We start from the raw sequence: 13,285 nt of genomic DNA, 5'->3' as shown, positions 1-13,285 counted from the left end.
TTGAATAATAATTTTAGTGATTTGCTACAGTAGAGTATGATAAGGTTTTTGCAATGGTTTATACTAACTTATCTCACGGGTCCTTGTTGAGTTTTGTGTGGATGAAGCTTTTGAGATTTAGGGAGACCGTGATACGAGAGGAATTAAGGAGACACAAAAGCTCAAGATTGGGGATGCCAAAGGCACCCCAAGATAATATTTCAAGAAGTCTCAAGCGTCTAAGCTTGGGGATGCCCCGGTTGGCATGCCACCTTTCTTCTTCAACAACTATCGATTAGTTTCTGTCGATCCTAAGTTTTTGCTTCTTCACATGATGTTTCCTATTCTTAGAATGTCATTTTATTTTGTTTTGCTTGCTGTTTGAATAAAATACCAAGATCTGAAATTATTAAATGTTAGAGAGTCTTCACATAGTTGCATAATTATTCGACTACTCATTGATCTTCACTTATATCTTTCGGAGTAGTTTGTCGTTTGCTCTAGTGCTTCACTTATATCTTTTAGAGCATGGTGGTAGTTTTATTTTGAATAAATATATGAACTCTCATGCTTCACTTAGATTATTTTGAGAGTCTTAAATAGCATGGTAATTTGCTTAAAATCCTAATATGCTAGGTATTCAAGATTAGTAAAATTTTCTTATGAGTGTGTTGAATACTAAGAGAAGTTTGATGCTTGATGATTGTTTTGAGATATGGAGATGGTGATATTAGAGTCATGCTAGTTGAGTGGTTATGAATTTGAGAAATACTTGTGTTGAAGTTTGTGATTCACGTAGCATGCACGTATGGTGAACAGTTATGTGATGAAGTCGGAGCATGATTTATTTATTGATTGTCTTCCTTATGAGTGGTGGTCGGGGACGAGCGATGGTGTTTTCCTACCAATCTATCCCCCTAGGAGCATGCGCGTAATACTTTGTTTCGATAACTAATAGATTTTTTCAATAAGTATGTGAGTTCTTTACGACTAATGTTGAGTCCATGGATTATATGCACTCTCACCCTTCCACCATTGCAAGCCTCTCTAGTACCGCACAACTTTCGCCGGTACCATAAACCCACCATATACCTTCCTCAAAACAGCCACCATACCTACCTATTATGGCATTTCCATAGCCATTCCGAGATATATTGCCATGCAACTTTCCACCGTTCCATTTATTATGACACGCTTCATCATTGTCATATTGCTTTGCATGATCATGTAGTTGACATCGTATTTGTGGAAAAGCCACCGTCCATAATTATTTCATACATGTCACTCATGAGTCATTGCACATCCCGGTACACTGCCGGAGGCATTCATATAGAGTCATATCTTGTTCTAAGTATCGAGTTGTAATTCTTGAGTTGTAAGTAAATAAAAGTGTGATGATCATCATTATTAGAGCATTGTCCCAGTGAGGAAAGGATGACGGAGACTATGATTCCCCCACAAGTCGGGATGAGACTCCGGACGAAAATAAATAAATAAATAAATAAATAAAAGAGGCCAAAGAAGCCGAAATAAAAAAAGAGAAAAGAGGCCATAAAAAAGAGAAGGCCCAAATAAAAAAAATAAAAAAATAAAAAAAATGAGAGAAAAAGAGAGAAGGGGCAATGCTACTATCCTTTTACCACACTTGTGCTTCAAAGTAGCACCATGATCTTCATGATAGAGAGTCTCCTATGTTGTCACTTTCATATACTAGTGGGAATCTTTCATTATAGAACTTGGCTTGTATATTCCAATGATGGGCTTCCTCAAAATGCCCTAGGTCTTCATGAGCAAGCGAGTTGGATGCACACCCACTAGTTTCTTTTGTTGAGCTTTCATACATTTATAGCTCTAGTGCATCCGTTGCATGGCAATCCCTACTCACTCACATTGATATCTATTGATGGGCATCTCCATAGCCCGTTGATACGCCTAGTTGATGTGAGACTATCTTCCCCATTTTTGTCTTCTCCACAACCACCACTCTATTCCACCTATAGTGCTATATCCATGGCTCACGCTCATGTATTGCGTGAAGATTAAAAAAGTTTGAGAACATCAAAAGTATGAAACAATTGCTTGGCTTGTCATCGGGGTTGTGCATGATTTAAATATTTTGTGTGGTGAAGATAGAGCATAGCCAGACTATATGATTTTGTAGCGATAGCTTTCTTTGGCCATGTCATTTCGAGAAGACATAATTTCTTAGTTAGTATGCTTGAAGTATTATTATTTCTATGTCAATATGAACTTTTGTCTTGAATCTTATGGATCTGAATATTCATACCACAATTAAGAAGAATTACATTGAAATTATGCCAAGTAGAACTCCGCATCAAAAATTCTGTTTTTATCATTTACCTACTCGAGGACGAGCAGGAATTAAGCTTGGGGATGCTGATACGTCTCCAATGTATCTATAATTTTTGATTGCTCCATGCTATATTATCTACTGTTTTGAATGTTTATGGGATTTATTATACACTTTTATATCATTTTTGGGACTAACCTATTAACCCAGAGCCTAGTGCCAGTTTCTGTTTTTACCCTGTTTTAGGGTTTTGAAGAAAAGGAAAATCAAACGGAGTCCAATTGACCCGAAACTTCACGGAACTCATTTTTGGAAGGAAAGAAGCCCAGAAGACTTGGAGTGCACGTCGGGGGATCTGCGAGGAGGTCACGAGGCAGGGGGCGCGCCCACCCCCCTGGGTGCGCCCTCCACCCTCGTGAGCCCCTCATGGCCCCCCTGACGTACTTCTTCCGCCTATATATCTCCATATACCCTAAAAACATCCAAGAGCACAATAGATCGGGAGTTCCGCCACCAGAAGCCACCGAAAACCAATCTAGATCCGTTCCGGCACCCTGCCGGAGGGGGCAATCCTTCTCCGGTGTCCATCTTCATCATCCCGGTGCTCTCCATGACGAGGAGGGAGTAGTTCTCCCTCGGGGCTGAGGGTATGTACCAGTAGCTATGTGTTTGATCTCTCTCTCTCTCTCGTGTTCTTGAGGTGATACGATCTTGATGTATCACGAGCTTTGCTATTATACTTGGATCCTATGATGTTTCCTCCCCCTCTTCTCTCTTGTAATGAATTGAGTTTTCCCTTTGAAGTAATCTTATCGGATTGAGTCTTTGAAGATTTGAGAACACTTGATGTATGTCTTGCCGTGGATATCTGTGGTGACAATGGGATATCACGTGATTCACTTGATGTATGTTTTGGTGATCAACTTCGGGTTCCGCCCATGAACCTATGCAAAGGGGTTGGCACATGTTTTCGTTGTGATTCTCCGGTAGGAACTTTGGGGCACTCTTTGAGGTTCTATGTGTTGGTTGGATAGATGAATCTAAGATTGTGTGACGCATATCGTATAATCATACCCACGGATACTTGAGGTGACATTGGAGTATCTAGGTGACATTAGGGTTTTGGTTGATGTGTGTCTTAAGGTGTTATTCTAGTACGAACTCTAGGGCTGTTTGTGACACTTATAGGAATAGCCCAACGGATTGATTGGAAAGAATAACTTTGAGGTGGTTTCGTACCCTACCATAATCTCTTCGTTCGTTCTCCTCTATTAGTGACTTTGGAGTGACTCTTTGTTGCATGTTGAGGGATAGTTTTATGATCCAATTATGTTATTATTGTTGAGGGAACTTACACTAGCGAAAGTACGAACCCTAGGCCTTGTTTCCTAGCATTGCAATACCGTTTATGCTCACTTTTATCATTAGTTACCTTGCTATTTTTATAATTTCAGATTACAAATACCTTTATCTACCATCCATATACCACTTGTTTCACCATATCTTCGCCGAACTAGTGCACCTATACAATTTACCATTGTATTGGGTGTGTTGGGGACACAAGAGACTCTTTGTTATTTGGTTGCAGGGTTGCTTGAGAGAGACCATCTTCATCCTACGCCTTCTACGGATTGATAAACTTTAGGTCATCCACTTGGGGGAAATTTGCTACTGTCCTACAAACCTCTGCACTTGGAGGCCCAACAACGTCTACAAGAAGAAGGTTGTGTAGTAGACATCACAACTCTATCCTTCTCTTGTCGATCTTCGCCTACTACTGCGAGGCGTACCTCGACGTGATGCCGTCCGTGGATCTGCTGCGCCACGTCTTCTTCCTCCGCATCACCGATGGCCATACCTCTGGGTGTGCTAATTTCATCGCGGCCGGCAAGGCCAACTCAATCTCGAAGACTGGGAAGAAGGCCGATGGCTTCCGGAGCAAGTGGGCCATGATGGACACCAAGTGCGTCCACCCATGCTTGATGCTGCCGACAGAGATGCCCCAGTCCGACAAGGGGTGGTCTCGTGCGAAGCTCACTGACGAGCGGGTGATGTTGACGCTAGACCAGATGAACGCCGACCTGAAGCCGGGCAACGAGAAGGCGGCGAAGGTGACAGGGGCCATGCTCCTGAGGGAATTCCTGATGATGTGCGTAGCCCCACTCCAAGCGCGTACGCGCCCCTTGTGGGAGCTTGGGAACGAAAAGGACAAGGTTCTCCTGAGCCCAAAAGCCCTGTCCGCTGATGAGCTGGCTGTAGCTCTCCGCATCCTAGTCGGCGACGACCAGGAGTACCCGCCGAATGTCTTCACTCCCTTGTTCCACCGCAAGGATGGGGCGCTTGTCGTGGCCTCCATGTCGACCTTTGACGGGCGCGGACTGGTGCCGCTGGCGCCTACCGGGGCCCTTGCGGCGCTGACGCCGGCGCCCACCAGGGCCCTTGTGGCACTGACGCCGGTGGAGCTGTCTTCTGGTGAGTCTTGCGGGAAGGAAGAGGAGGAGGAGGAAGACTCGGAGGAGACCCCTGAAGGGATGGGGGAGACCTCCCCCTTGAGCAAAGCCGACATCCTCCGCACACTTCCTGACGACGACGAGGCTGACGCCCGCCTGGAGAAGGGAGAGCCGCCCGACATCCCAACGAGGGACCGATCGACGTTGATCTCCCGGGACGCTGCTTCTGCTTCGACGCCGCCTGGAGCCGCTTCCGGCCCAGCTACCACTCCTGCTTCTGCTTCTGGAGCTGGCGCGCCCGCGCCTCGGATTGTGAAGCTTTCCGGCTTCAAGCTCCCAAAGCGTAGGGTCTATGTCGCGGCTGATCAGTAATTGTCCCCGTCTCGCCTTGTTCTTGCTGTTGATGCTTATTTCCGACTCTTTTTCCTTGTTGTGTAACCAGGCTGACGCCTGCGGCGAAGAGGAGAAGGGAGAGCGAGGTGGTGCTGCTTGAGTCCGGTATCGAGGGATGACTTCCTTGCGGCTCCTTTCCTGTTGAAACTCCTGCAGCACGCAGCGTGCCTCGTGGAGGCGTTTAAACTTGTGTTTGATATTCGGAGAACAATATGTCTTGTAATATTTGCTTTGAGATTTTGCGACTTTCTTCCTATTTGCTTTATGTTCTACGTCGGCAGAGCCCGGCCCCGCGCATACCTCAACCACCGTTGGACCGACCGGAGACCAGGACGGACCCAAGGAGTGAGGGGCTATGTGACCAGTTAGGCTCCTGAGTCGCGATGCTCAGGAGCCCCCCTTGACGCACAAACAACTTGTGGAAAGGAGATGCAACGGTAGGTCTTGTGTTCTACGTCGGCAGGGCCCGACCCCGCGCATACCTCAACCGCCGTTGGGCCGACCGGAGACCAGGACGGACCAAGGAGTGAGGGGCTACGTGGTTAGTTAGGCTCCTGAGTCACGATGCTCAAGAGTCCCTGTCGGTGTCAAGACCGGCGGATCTCGGGTAGGGGGTCCCGAACTGTGCGTCTAGGCCGGATGGTAACAAGAGGCAAGGGACACGAAGTTTTACCCAGGTTCGGGCCCTCTTGATGGAGGTAAAACCCTACGTCCTGCTTGATTAATATTGATGATATGGGTAGTACAAGAGTAGACCTACCATGAGATCGGAGAGGCTAAACCCTAGAAGCTAGCCTATGGTATGATTGTTGTTCTGTATGTTGTCCTACGGACTAAAACCCTCCGGTTTATATAGACACCGGAGAGGGTTAGGGTTACACAAAGTCGGTTACAATGGTAGGAGATCTACATATCCGTATCGCCAAGCTTGCCTTCCACGCCAAGGAAAGTCCCTTCCGGACATGGGATGAAGTCTTCAATCTTGTATCTTCATAGTCCAGGAGTCCGGCTGAAGGTATAGTCCGGCCATCCGGACACCCCCTAATCCAGGACTCCCTTAGTAGCCCCTGAACCAGGCTTCAATGACGACGAGTCTGGCGCGCAGATTGTCTTCGGCATTGCAAGGAGGGTTCCTCCTCCAAGTACTTCATAGAAGATTTTGAACACAAAGATAGTGTCCGGCTCTGCAAAATAAGTTTCCACATATTGCCATAGAGAGAATAATATTTACACAAATCTAATCTGCTGACGTATTCCATAGTGTGACATCGCACCACGGCCAAGCCTTTATTCGAATCGTTTTATTGTCCCACCTCGGCATGTCATGCGAGGCGGTTTCCTTGGCACGTCTTGTTAAAGCAGAGATCGTGTCCCCTTATTCCAGGATTCTCATCAATACGGGCGTGGGTAACCCAACCGCTTCTAGGACTCCTAGACTATAGGCAAGTCCAAACGGCCACGGAGAGGACGCCTGATATGCACCCTCTTTATAAAGGGACAAGGCTTTTATTTTTTCCCTCTCATGCTCAATCGAATCCTTCCCCCACCTCAAGCTCAAACACCCAAAGTTCCGGTCAGGTGCTCCAAACCTTCAATCATGTCCGGATCTAGCCTTCAAGGCCGATGGATGGCTTCCTCCGTCACGGAGGAAGACATCAAAAAGTTGAGGGAGGCCAGATATCTGACCGCCAAGGTTTTGCATCGGCTGCCTGCCCGAGGGCAGGCCGTCCCCTCCCCCGAACCCAACGAGAACGTCGTGTTCGTCTCCCACTTCCTCCGAGGTCTAGGCCTTGCTCTGGATCCTTTCGTCAGGGGTTTGATGTTTTATTATGGGCTAGATTTCCATGATCTAGCTCCAGACTCCTTTCTTCATATCATGACATTTATTGTCGTGTGTGAGGCCTTCCTCTAGGTTACCCCTCACTTTGGCCTGTGGCTCAAGACCTTTGAAGTAAAGCCGAAGATGATCGAGGGGCAACATGCAGCGTGCGGAGGTGCCTCAATACGCAAGATGACAGGAGCTCCATGGCCCAAAGGTTCCATTCCAGAGGTGTCTGAATTGTGGCAACAGGAGTGGTTCTACATCACGGCTCCTAGAAGTGCCAAGTGGGCGGCCGCCCCTGTTTTCCGCTCGGGCCCTCCACCACAACTGATGTCATGGATCAGCAGAGGTCTGAGCTGGGGTCCAGCCAAGGACGTGCCTATACGGCAAAGCCGCATTCGAGATCTCTTCAATGGAGATTTTAGTTTGGTTGCGGTAATACAAGTTATGCTGGTTTGTCAAGTCCAGCCTTGCAAACGCCGGCCCCTTCTCTTGTGGGAGTTCAATCCCGAGGGACCGCGTGTCATTCAAAATTTCCTCGGCCTCACGCACGAGGAGATGTACAAGTCATTCTTCGGACCTCAGGTAGAGTGTCCGGAAATCACCGAGGACGTGGGTCTGAGCAGTAACCGCGCCGCCGAACAGGTGAGGAATCTTCTGGCCGAACATACTATCTCTCATTTGTTACGAAGTTATTTCTGAGAGTTCGCTTTTTGACCAGGACTGGATACCAAAGGCGAAGTTGATTCGGTGTTCGGCCCCCCTCCCTGAGGGTTTGGTCAATCCGGTATTGGAAAAGATGCTCTAGGTCGCACCTTGCCCGGAGCCCTTGAAGGAAGATACTAGGGAGGATAATACGGGCGGACGCGGGCCCCCAACGCTGCCCACTCTAACCGAGGGAGCGAGCGTCTCCATGAAGGAAGACGACCGGAGGAGGAAAAGGACTGCGCTCAGGGATTCAGAAGCCGAAGCTTCCAAACGGGAGAAGAAGTCTCCCATAGAGGGTCCTACCTTCGGGGTGCTTTTGCCGCACAAAGTCCGTGGGGGGATCAATTCTCCAGCGAGTCGTAAGTGACCCGAAATATTTTAATAGTACATGTATGCCCTCTTTTTCTTCTGAGAAAATAACCACCGCATTTATTTTTGCAGTTCAGGCCTTAGCCCCTCTCAAATGAGCTCATCTTCGAGGGATCTTCTTCCAGAGATGATGGAGAGCGAAACGCCTCCTCCGGACTCCTCTGCTCTGGAAGCGGGCGACGCCAAAGTGTCGTCGCGGAGGGCCTCTCCGAGTCCGGTGAGGCCAGAAGATAATCCCATTGACCCCCGAAGCTCCCAGTGTCCTGAAGAAAGATGACCGGCGCGCGACTCCAGCGATGGGCGACAATCAAGCAGGTGATAGTCATAGATAGATTAAGCATGAAAGGCAACCTAGGTCAGGTAAATGCATGAACGATACGTGCCACTAGGTCAGGCCCGAGCGGCTTGGGGATGATGCAGCCCGAGGGGCGCCCCCAACAAGGTAAGCTAAAGACATAAACAAGAAAGGATACATGCCACAGGGACGGACCCACGCGGCCTGGGAATGATGCAGCCCTGGGGGCGCTCCCAGCTAAACAAACTTGGAAGGTCTCACCTGGTTCTATTGATGAAGGGGTGTTGAGGCAGCTGAAGGTATGCGGCGAAGGGGTTGCTCCTCATGAGCCATCGGGGCCCTGAGCCTCGGGAGGCTCTGGGGGTCCAGGCGGTTCCTTGAGGACCGTCGCCATCTCCACCAGGACTGCATGGTGCCTGGCCCCCTGACCCGCCATGATGCTCCGCATGTTGCGCTGGAAGGCAGCAGCCACGCTCAGCAGGCCAAACGGCATGCGAACGTAGCTGTGAGGTGGGCCTTCGCAGTGCCCAACACGCAAAGGCCAGAAGCGCTCCTCAGACGCGGCTCAGTTGAGCCCTGGGATGTCGATGCAGACGTGCAGCCCGGCATCCTTGCCTGGATGGGAGGCTGCACCAGGTGGACGACGATCGCCGCGCATGGCCCTCGCATCTTGCAGCTCCTGGGTGGTCCTGGTAATGAACTCCTGAGCGCTGGGCGCTCCTCGTCTTGTGTCCTCCTGAGGGTGACGTGCCACAAAGCACGCCTCTAGATGGTGCCCGAGTGCCTCCCTCGTGATGTTGGCGAGGTCCGAGGCCCTCCAGAAGAGAGCCCCCAAGCCCTGCCCGAAAAAAGCGCCTGGCGCGCTTTCCTATGCGATGGAGGGAGGCACCCCAGGTGTGGGTGCCGATCCGGTCGTGGCGCCGCTTGCCTGAGGCCCTGCGCGGAGCAACTTCTTCTTCTTGGGGTGGCCTCAGGAGGGCGCTCACCCTTGCTGTCAGGGTCGTCGATTGCTACAGCTTGGAAGGCACACTCGAGGGAGCACACCACATCTCTTTCTTCGCACAGGACCGTGATGACTCTGCCACTTCCTGGCATCTTGAGAACATTCTAGCTGTGGTGGGTCACCGCCATAAACTTGGCCAGGGCTGGGTACCCGAGGATCGCATTGTATGGCAGACGGATGTGAGCGACGTCGAAGTCGATGAGCTCGGTGCGGTAGTTGTCGCGCTGTCCGAAGGTGACGGGGGGGCAGACCTGCCCGATCGGGGTGGTGGAGCCGTCGGTCACTCCTGAGAAAGGCTTGGTGGGCTAAAGCTGATCATACGACACTTGGAGGTTGTCGAACGTGTCGACGGACAGGACATTGAGCCCTGCGCCATCATTGATGAGAGTCTTGGTAACTTGCACATTGCTAATGACTGGTGAATAGAGCATCGGGAGGGCGCCAGCAGTAGCCGCGCACTTGAGCTGATCTGCCGAGCTGAACGTGATGGTGCACTTGGACCATCTGAGCGGGCGCATGGCTTGAGCTTGGGGAGGACTGCATTCACTTCATGAGCGAACTGTTTGAAGATACGCTGCGAGGCTGGGGCTTGAGCTCCGCCCAAGATGCAGGCGATGGCACACGGCTCCTGGAAGCCCCCAACCCCCTCGTCCTGATGGTGGTCATCATTCCTCCTTGGTGGTGGCGGTAGTGAAGGGAGACCGGCGTTGCCCTGAGGACGATCCTCACGAGGCTGATCCCTCCAGGCGCCCTCGCGAGACTGATCCTGCCAGTGGTCCTCATGAGGCCGGTCGCGCCACTCCTGGCGCGAGCCACGGTCATCCCAGCGTCCGCCACCACATCCTCCTCCTTGGCCGTAGCCCCGGTCGTTGCGCTCGGGGCGTCGACCGAAGCGTCCTTCTCGAATGGCTCTGAGCTCTTGACAGTCGTTGGTGTTGTGGCTATGTAGGTTATGGAAGGCGCAGAACGGTCGGCTGCTCTTTGATGACTCAGGCTGGTCCCTCCCGCGCTTTGTGTCCTGCTCCGCCGTGAGCACGGCTGCTCCCTTGCACTTCACGTCTTTGGCCTTGGCTTTCTTCTCCTCCGGGTCCGCAGCTGGGAGCTCAAGGAGGGAGAGGCGCCCCTCCTCAGCTCTTGCGCACTTGGTCGCCAGGTTAAACAGCTCCAGAGACATGCACAACTCCTCATGGATGGTGAGCTCCTCTCTCATCTTGACGTCGCGGACGCCATCGGAGAATGCGGAGATGATGGCCACATCCATCACCTTGGGGATCTTGAGGCGAATGTTGTTGAAGCGCTGGATGTACTTCTGGAGGGTCTCCCCTGGTTGTTGCTTGATGCGGCGTAGGTCACCCGCAGCTGGTGGGCGGTTGCGAGTGCCCTGGAAGTTGGCAACGAAACGGTCGCGCATCTCGTTCCAGGAGGAGATCGAGCCTGGAGGCAGGTTCAGGAGCCAGGAGCGGGCACCATCCTTGAGAGCCATGGGGAACCAATTCGCCATGAGTTTCTCGTCGCCGTTGGCTGCCTCGATGCTCAGCTCCTAGAGCTACAGGAACTCCGCGGGGTCGGGGGTGCCGTCATAGCGAGGAGGCAGATCCGGCTTGAACTTGCCCGGCCAAGCGACACTACGCAGCTCAGGGGTGAAGGCGCGGAAGCCTGCCGTGGTCACCGGGACTCGGCGCTGGTGGAGAACGTGTCCTTGATGGGGTCTACGCACCGCCGCCACAGGCGGCACGCGGTCTTGCCGTGGTGGCGCGGGGAGCGCGGGGGCGTTTTCTCGCGGCCGAGGGACTTCTTGGCAGCTTCTTTCTTCTTGCGCGGGCGCCGGACGTGACAGGTCGTGCCATGGGGCCGCGTGCTTGGGTGCCAAGACTCCGTCTTGGGGCAGAGGTGGTGGAGGCGCTCCATGAGCCACACCGCCCGCGGCTGGCGGAGGGCGAGGCGGCGAGAGGGACGGCGCAGGGGAGCCCCCTGTGGCACTGACATGCTCGGCGATGCGGTCGAGCCAGTCCTCGTAGAGGTCGTCGACGGGGCGGTAGCACAGGAGCTCGCGCGCCATGCACAGAGCGGCCTGCGCGTCCATGGAAGCGCGATGAGCATGAGATGACGAACCAGCCGGGGTTAGTGATGGAGTGGTGGTGTGGCCGTCCCGCCGCACCAAGGGGTGCAGCGAGGATGCTTGTTGCTTGTTCCCTGCCGGGACGGCGAAGGCGTTGGCGGCAGGCGACGGAGAACGACGGGGTGGCCCGCCGACGGGAGCCGTCTGAGCAACGCAGGCGGCGAGGGCAGCCCGGCGCTCAGCGCGAGCATGGAGAGCGTCCGCCATCGAGACGATGAAGCAACGGGACGCGGAGCAATGGAAGGGAAGCTTTGGCGCACCCCTACTTGGTGCGCCAAATGTCGGATCTCGTGTTCCAGCAAAACCCTCAAGGTTCGAACACTGGGGTGCGCGCGAAGATCTCCCCCTACCGATCCACGTCCTAGCTTAACTAAGATCTCAAGGGCTAACTCGACAAACTCGCAACACAAAGGATACAAGATTTATACTGGTTCGGGCCACCGTTGTGGTGTAATACCCTACTCCAGTGTGGTATGGTGGATTGCCTCTTGGGCTGAGGATGAACAGTACAAGGGGAAGAACAGCCTCCTGAGGAGAGGTGTTCTTGTGGTTGTTCGACTCTCCTCCCCTAGCTATGGTGATGGCTAGTCCTATTTATAGAGGCTTTGGTCCTCTCCCCAAGTATTGAGCGGGAAGGGAGCCAACAACGACCAATTTGAAAGGGGACAGCTAGTATAGCTTATCCTGACAAAAGCAGTCTTCGCCAGGCTCTGGTGGTGACGCCGCCTTGGGCTCCATGGCGACCTCCGTCTTGCCGTCCTGCTGGTCTTGGTCTCGTTGCACTGATATGGAAACCTTTGCTTGACGCCTCAGTACTCCGCGCCTGCGCTTGCTTCCTTAGCACCAAAGAGGAAACAAGGACACTGTGCGCGCTGGCGCCCGCCTGACGCCTGCCTGATCTTGATCGTCATGGATCACGTCATTGGAACCTCGCGAGGTTTGCCTTGTCTTGAACTCTCCGCCCTTCGCGAGCCATCCTGGTAAGGGTTCTCCTGAGGAGGTCTTGTGTCATCCGCATCGCGAGGCTTGGCCCCTCACGAGGGTCTTGAGTGCTTGTTGGTGAAGATGGGCCGTTCGGGCCCGCTCGCAGAGCCACGCCGTGGGCCGCAGGCAGGCAAGTCTGGGGACCCCCGTTCCCAGAACGCCGACAGTTTGGCATCCTTCTTCTCCATAAGATACTTAATAGCATCATGGTCAGTGTGAATAATAACTTTAGAATCAATAATATAAGGCCTAAACTTATCACAAGCAAACACAACTACTAAAAACTCTTTCTCAGTAGTAGCATAATTCTTTTGAGAACTATCAAGGGTCTTGCTAGCATAATGTATAACATTCAATTTCTTATCAACCCTTTGTCCTAAAACAACCCCAACAGCAAAATCATTAGCATCACACATAATTTCAAAAGGTAAACTCCAATCAGGTGGTTGGACTATAGGAGCGGTTGTTAAGGCTTTCTTAAGAACTTCAAAGGCTTCCTTACAATCTTCATCAAAAACAAAAGGAATATCCTTCTGGAGAAGATTAGTTAGGGGTCTTGACGTCTTAGAAAATTCCTTAATAAATCTTCTATAGAAACCAGCATGACCGAGGAAATTACGAATACCTTTGATGTCCCTTGGGTAGGGCATCCTCTCAATTGCTTCAATCTTCGCCTTGTCCACTTCGATTCCCTTTTGCGAAATCTTGTGTCCAAGAACAATTCCCTCATTGACCAAGAAGTGGCACTTCTCCCAATTGAGTACCAAGTTCGTCTCCACACATCTCTTCAAAACTTTATTAAGATTGTGGAGACAGTTGTCAAAGAAGGTTCCATAGACGGAGAAATTTTCC

At 51.7% G+C, this 13,285-nt stretch overlaps 1 protein-coding gene across 1 annotated transcript; it reads right to left on the bottom strand.

The window, feature by feature from the left end:
• Positions 1 to 8,892: 8,892 nt before the first annotated feature.
• Positions 8,893 to 10,741, bottom strand: LOC147986217 (uncharacterized). The gene is made up of 2 exons (XM_087541922.1): positions 9,790 to 10,741; positions 8,893 to 8,954 (listed from the first exon to the last, which is right to left on the bottom strand). Exons 1-2 carry the CDS (start codon positions 10,739 to 10,741, stop codon positions 8,893 to 8,895), a joined length of 1,014 nt encoding a protein of 337 aa, XP_087398048.1.
• Between the last annotated feature and the right edge of the window lie 2,544 nt (positions 10,742 to 13,285).

The sequence above is a fragment of the Triticum urartu genome, chromosome 2A (genome assembly GCF_056163025.1).
Source record: "Triticum urartu cultivar PI428250 chromosome 2A, HENAU_Tu73, whole genome shotgun sequence".
Taxonomy (NCBI): domain Eukaryota; kingdom Viridiplantae; phylum Streptophyta; class Magnoliopsida; order Poales; family Poaceae; genus Triticum; species Triticum urartu.
Note: the sequence above shows the minus strand (reverse complement) of the source record. Positions and strands in the feature narration are given on the sequence as shown.

Coding starts and splice junctions, on each gene's coding strand:
- LOC147986217 (XM_087541922.1), bottom strand. CDS start 10,741: ATGCGCGACCGTTTCGTTGCCAACTTCCAGGGCACTCGCAACCGCCCA. Junction 8,955..9,789: donor AGCTCGGCAGATCAGCTCAA/GTGCGCGGCTAC, acceptor CACCTGGTGCAG/CCTCCCATCCAGGCAAGGAT.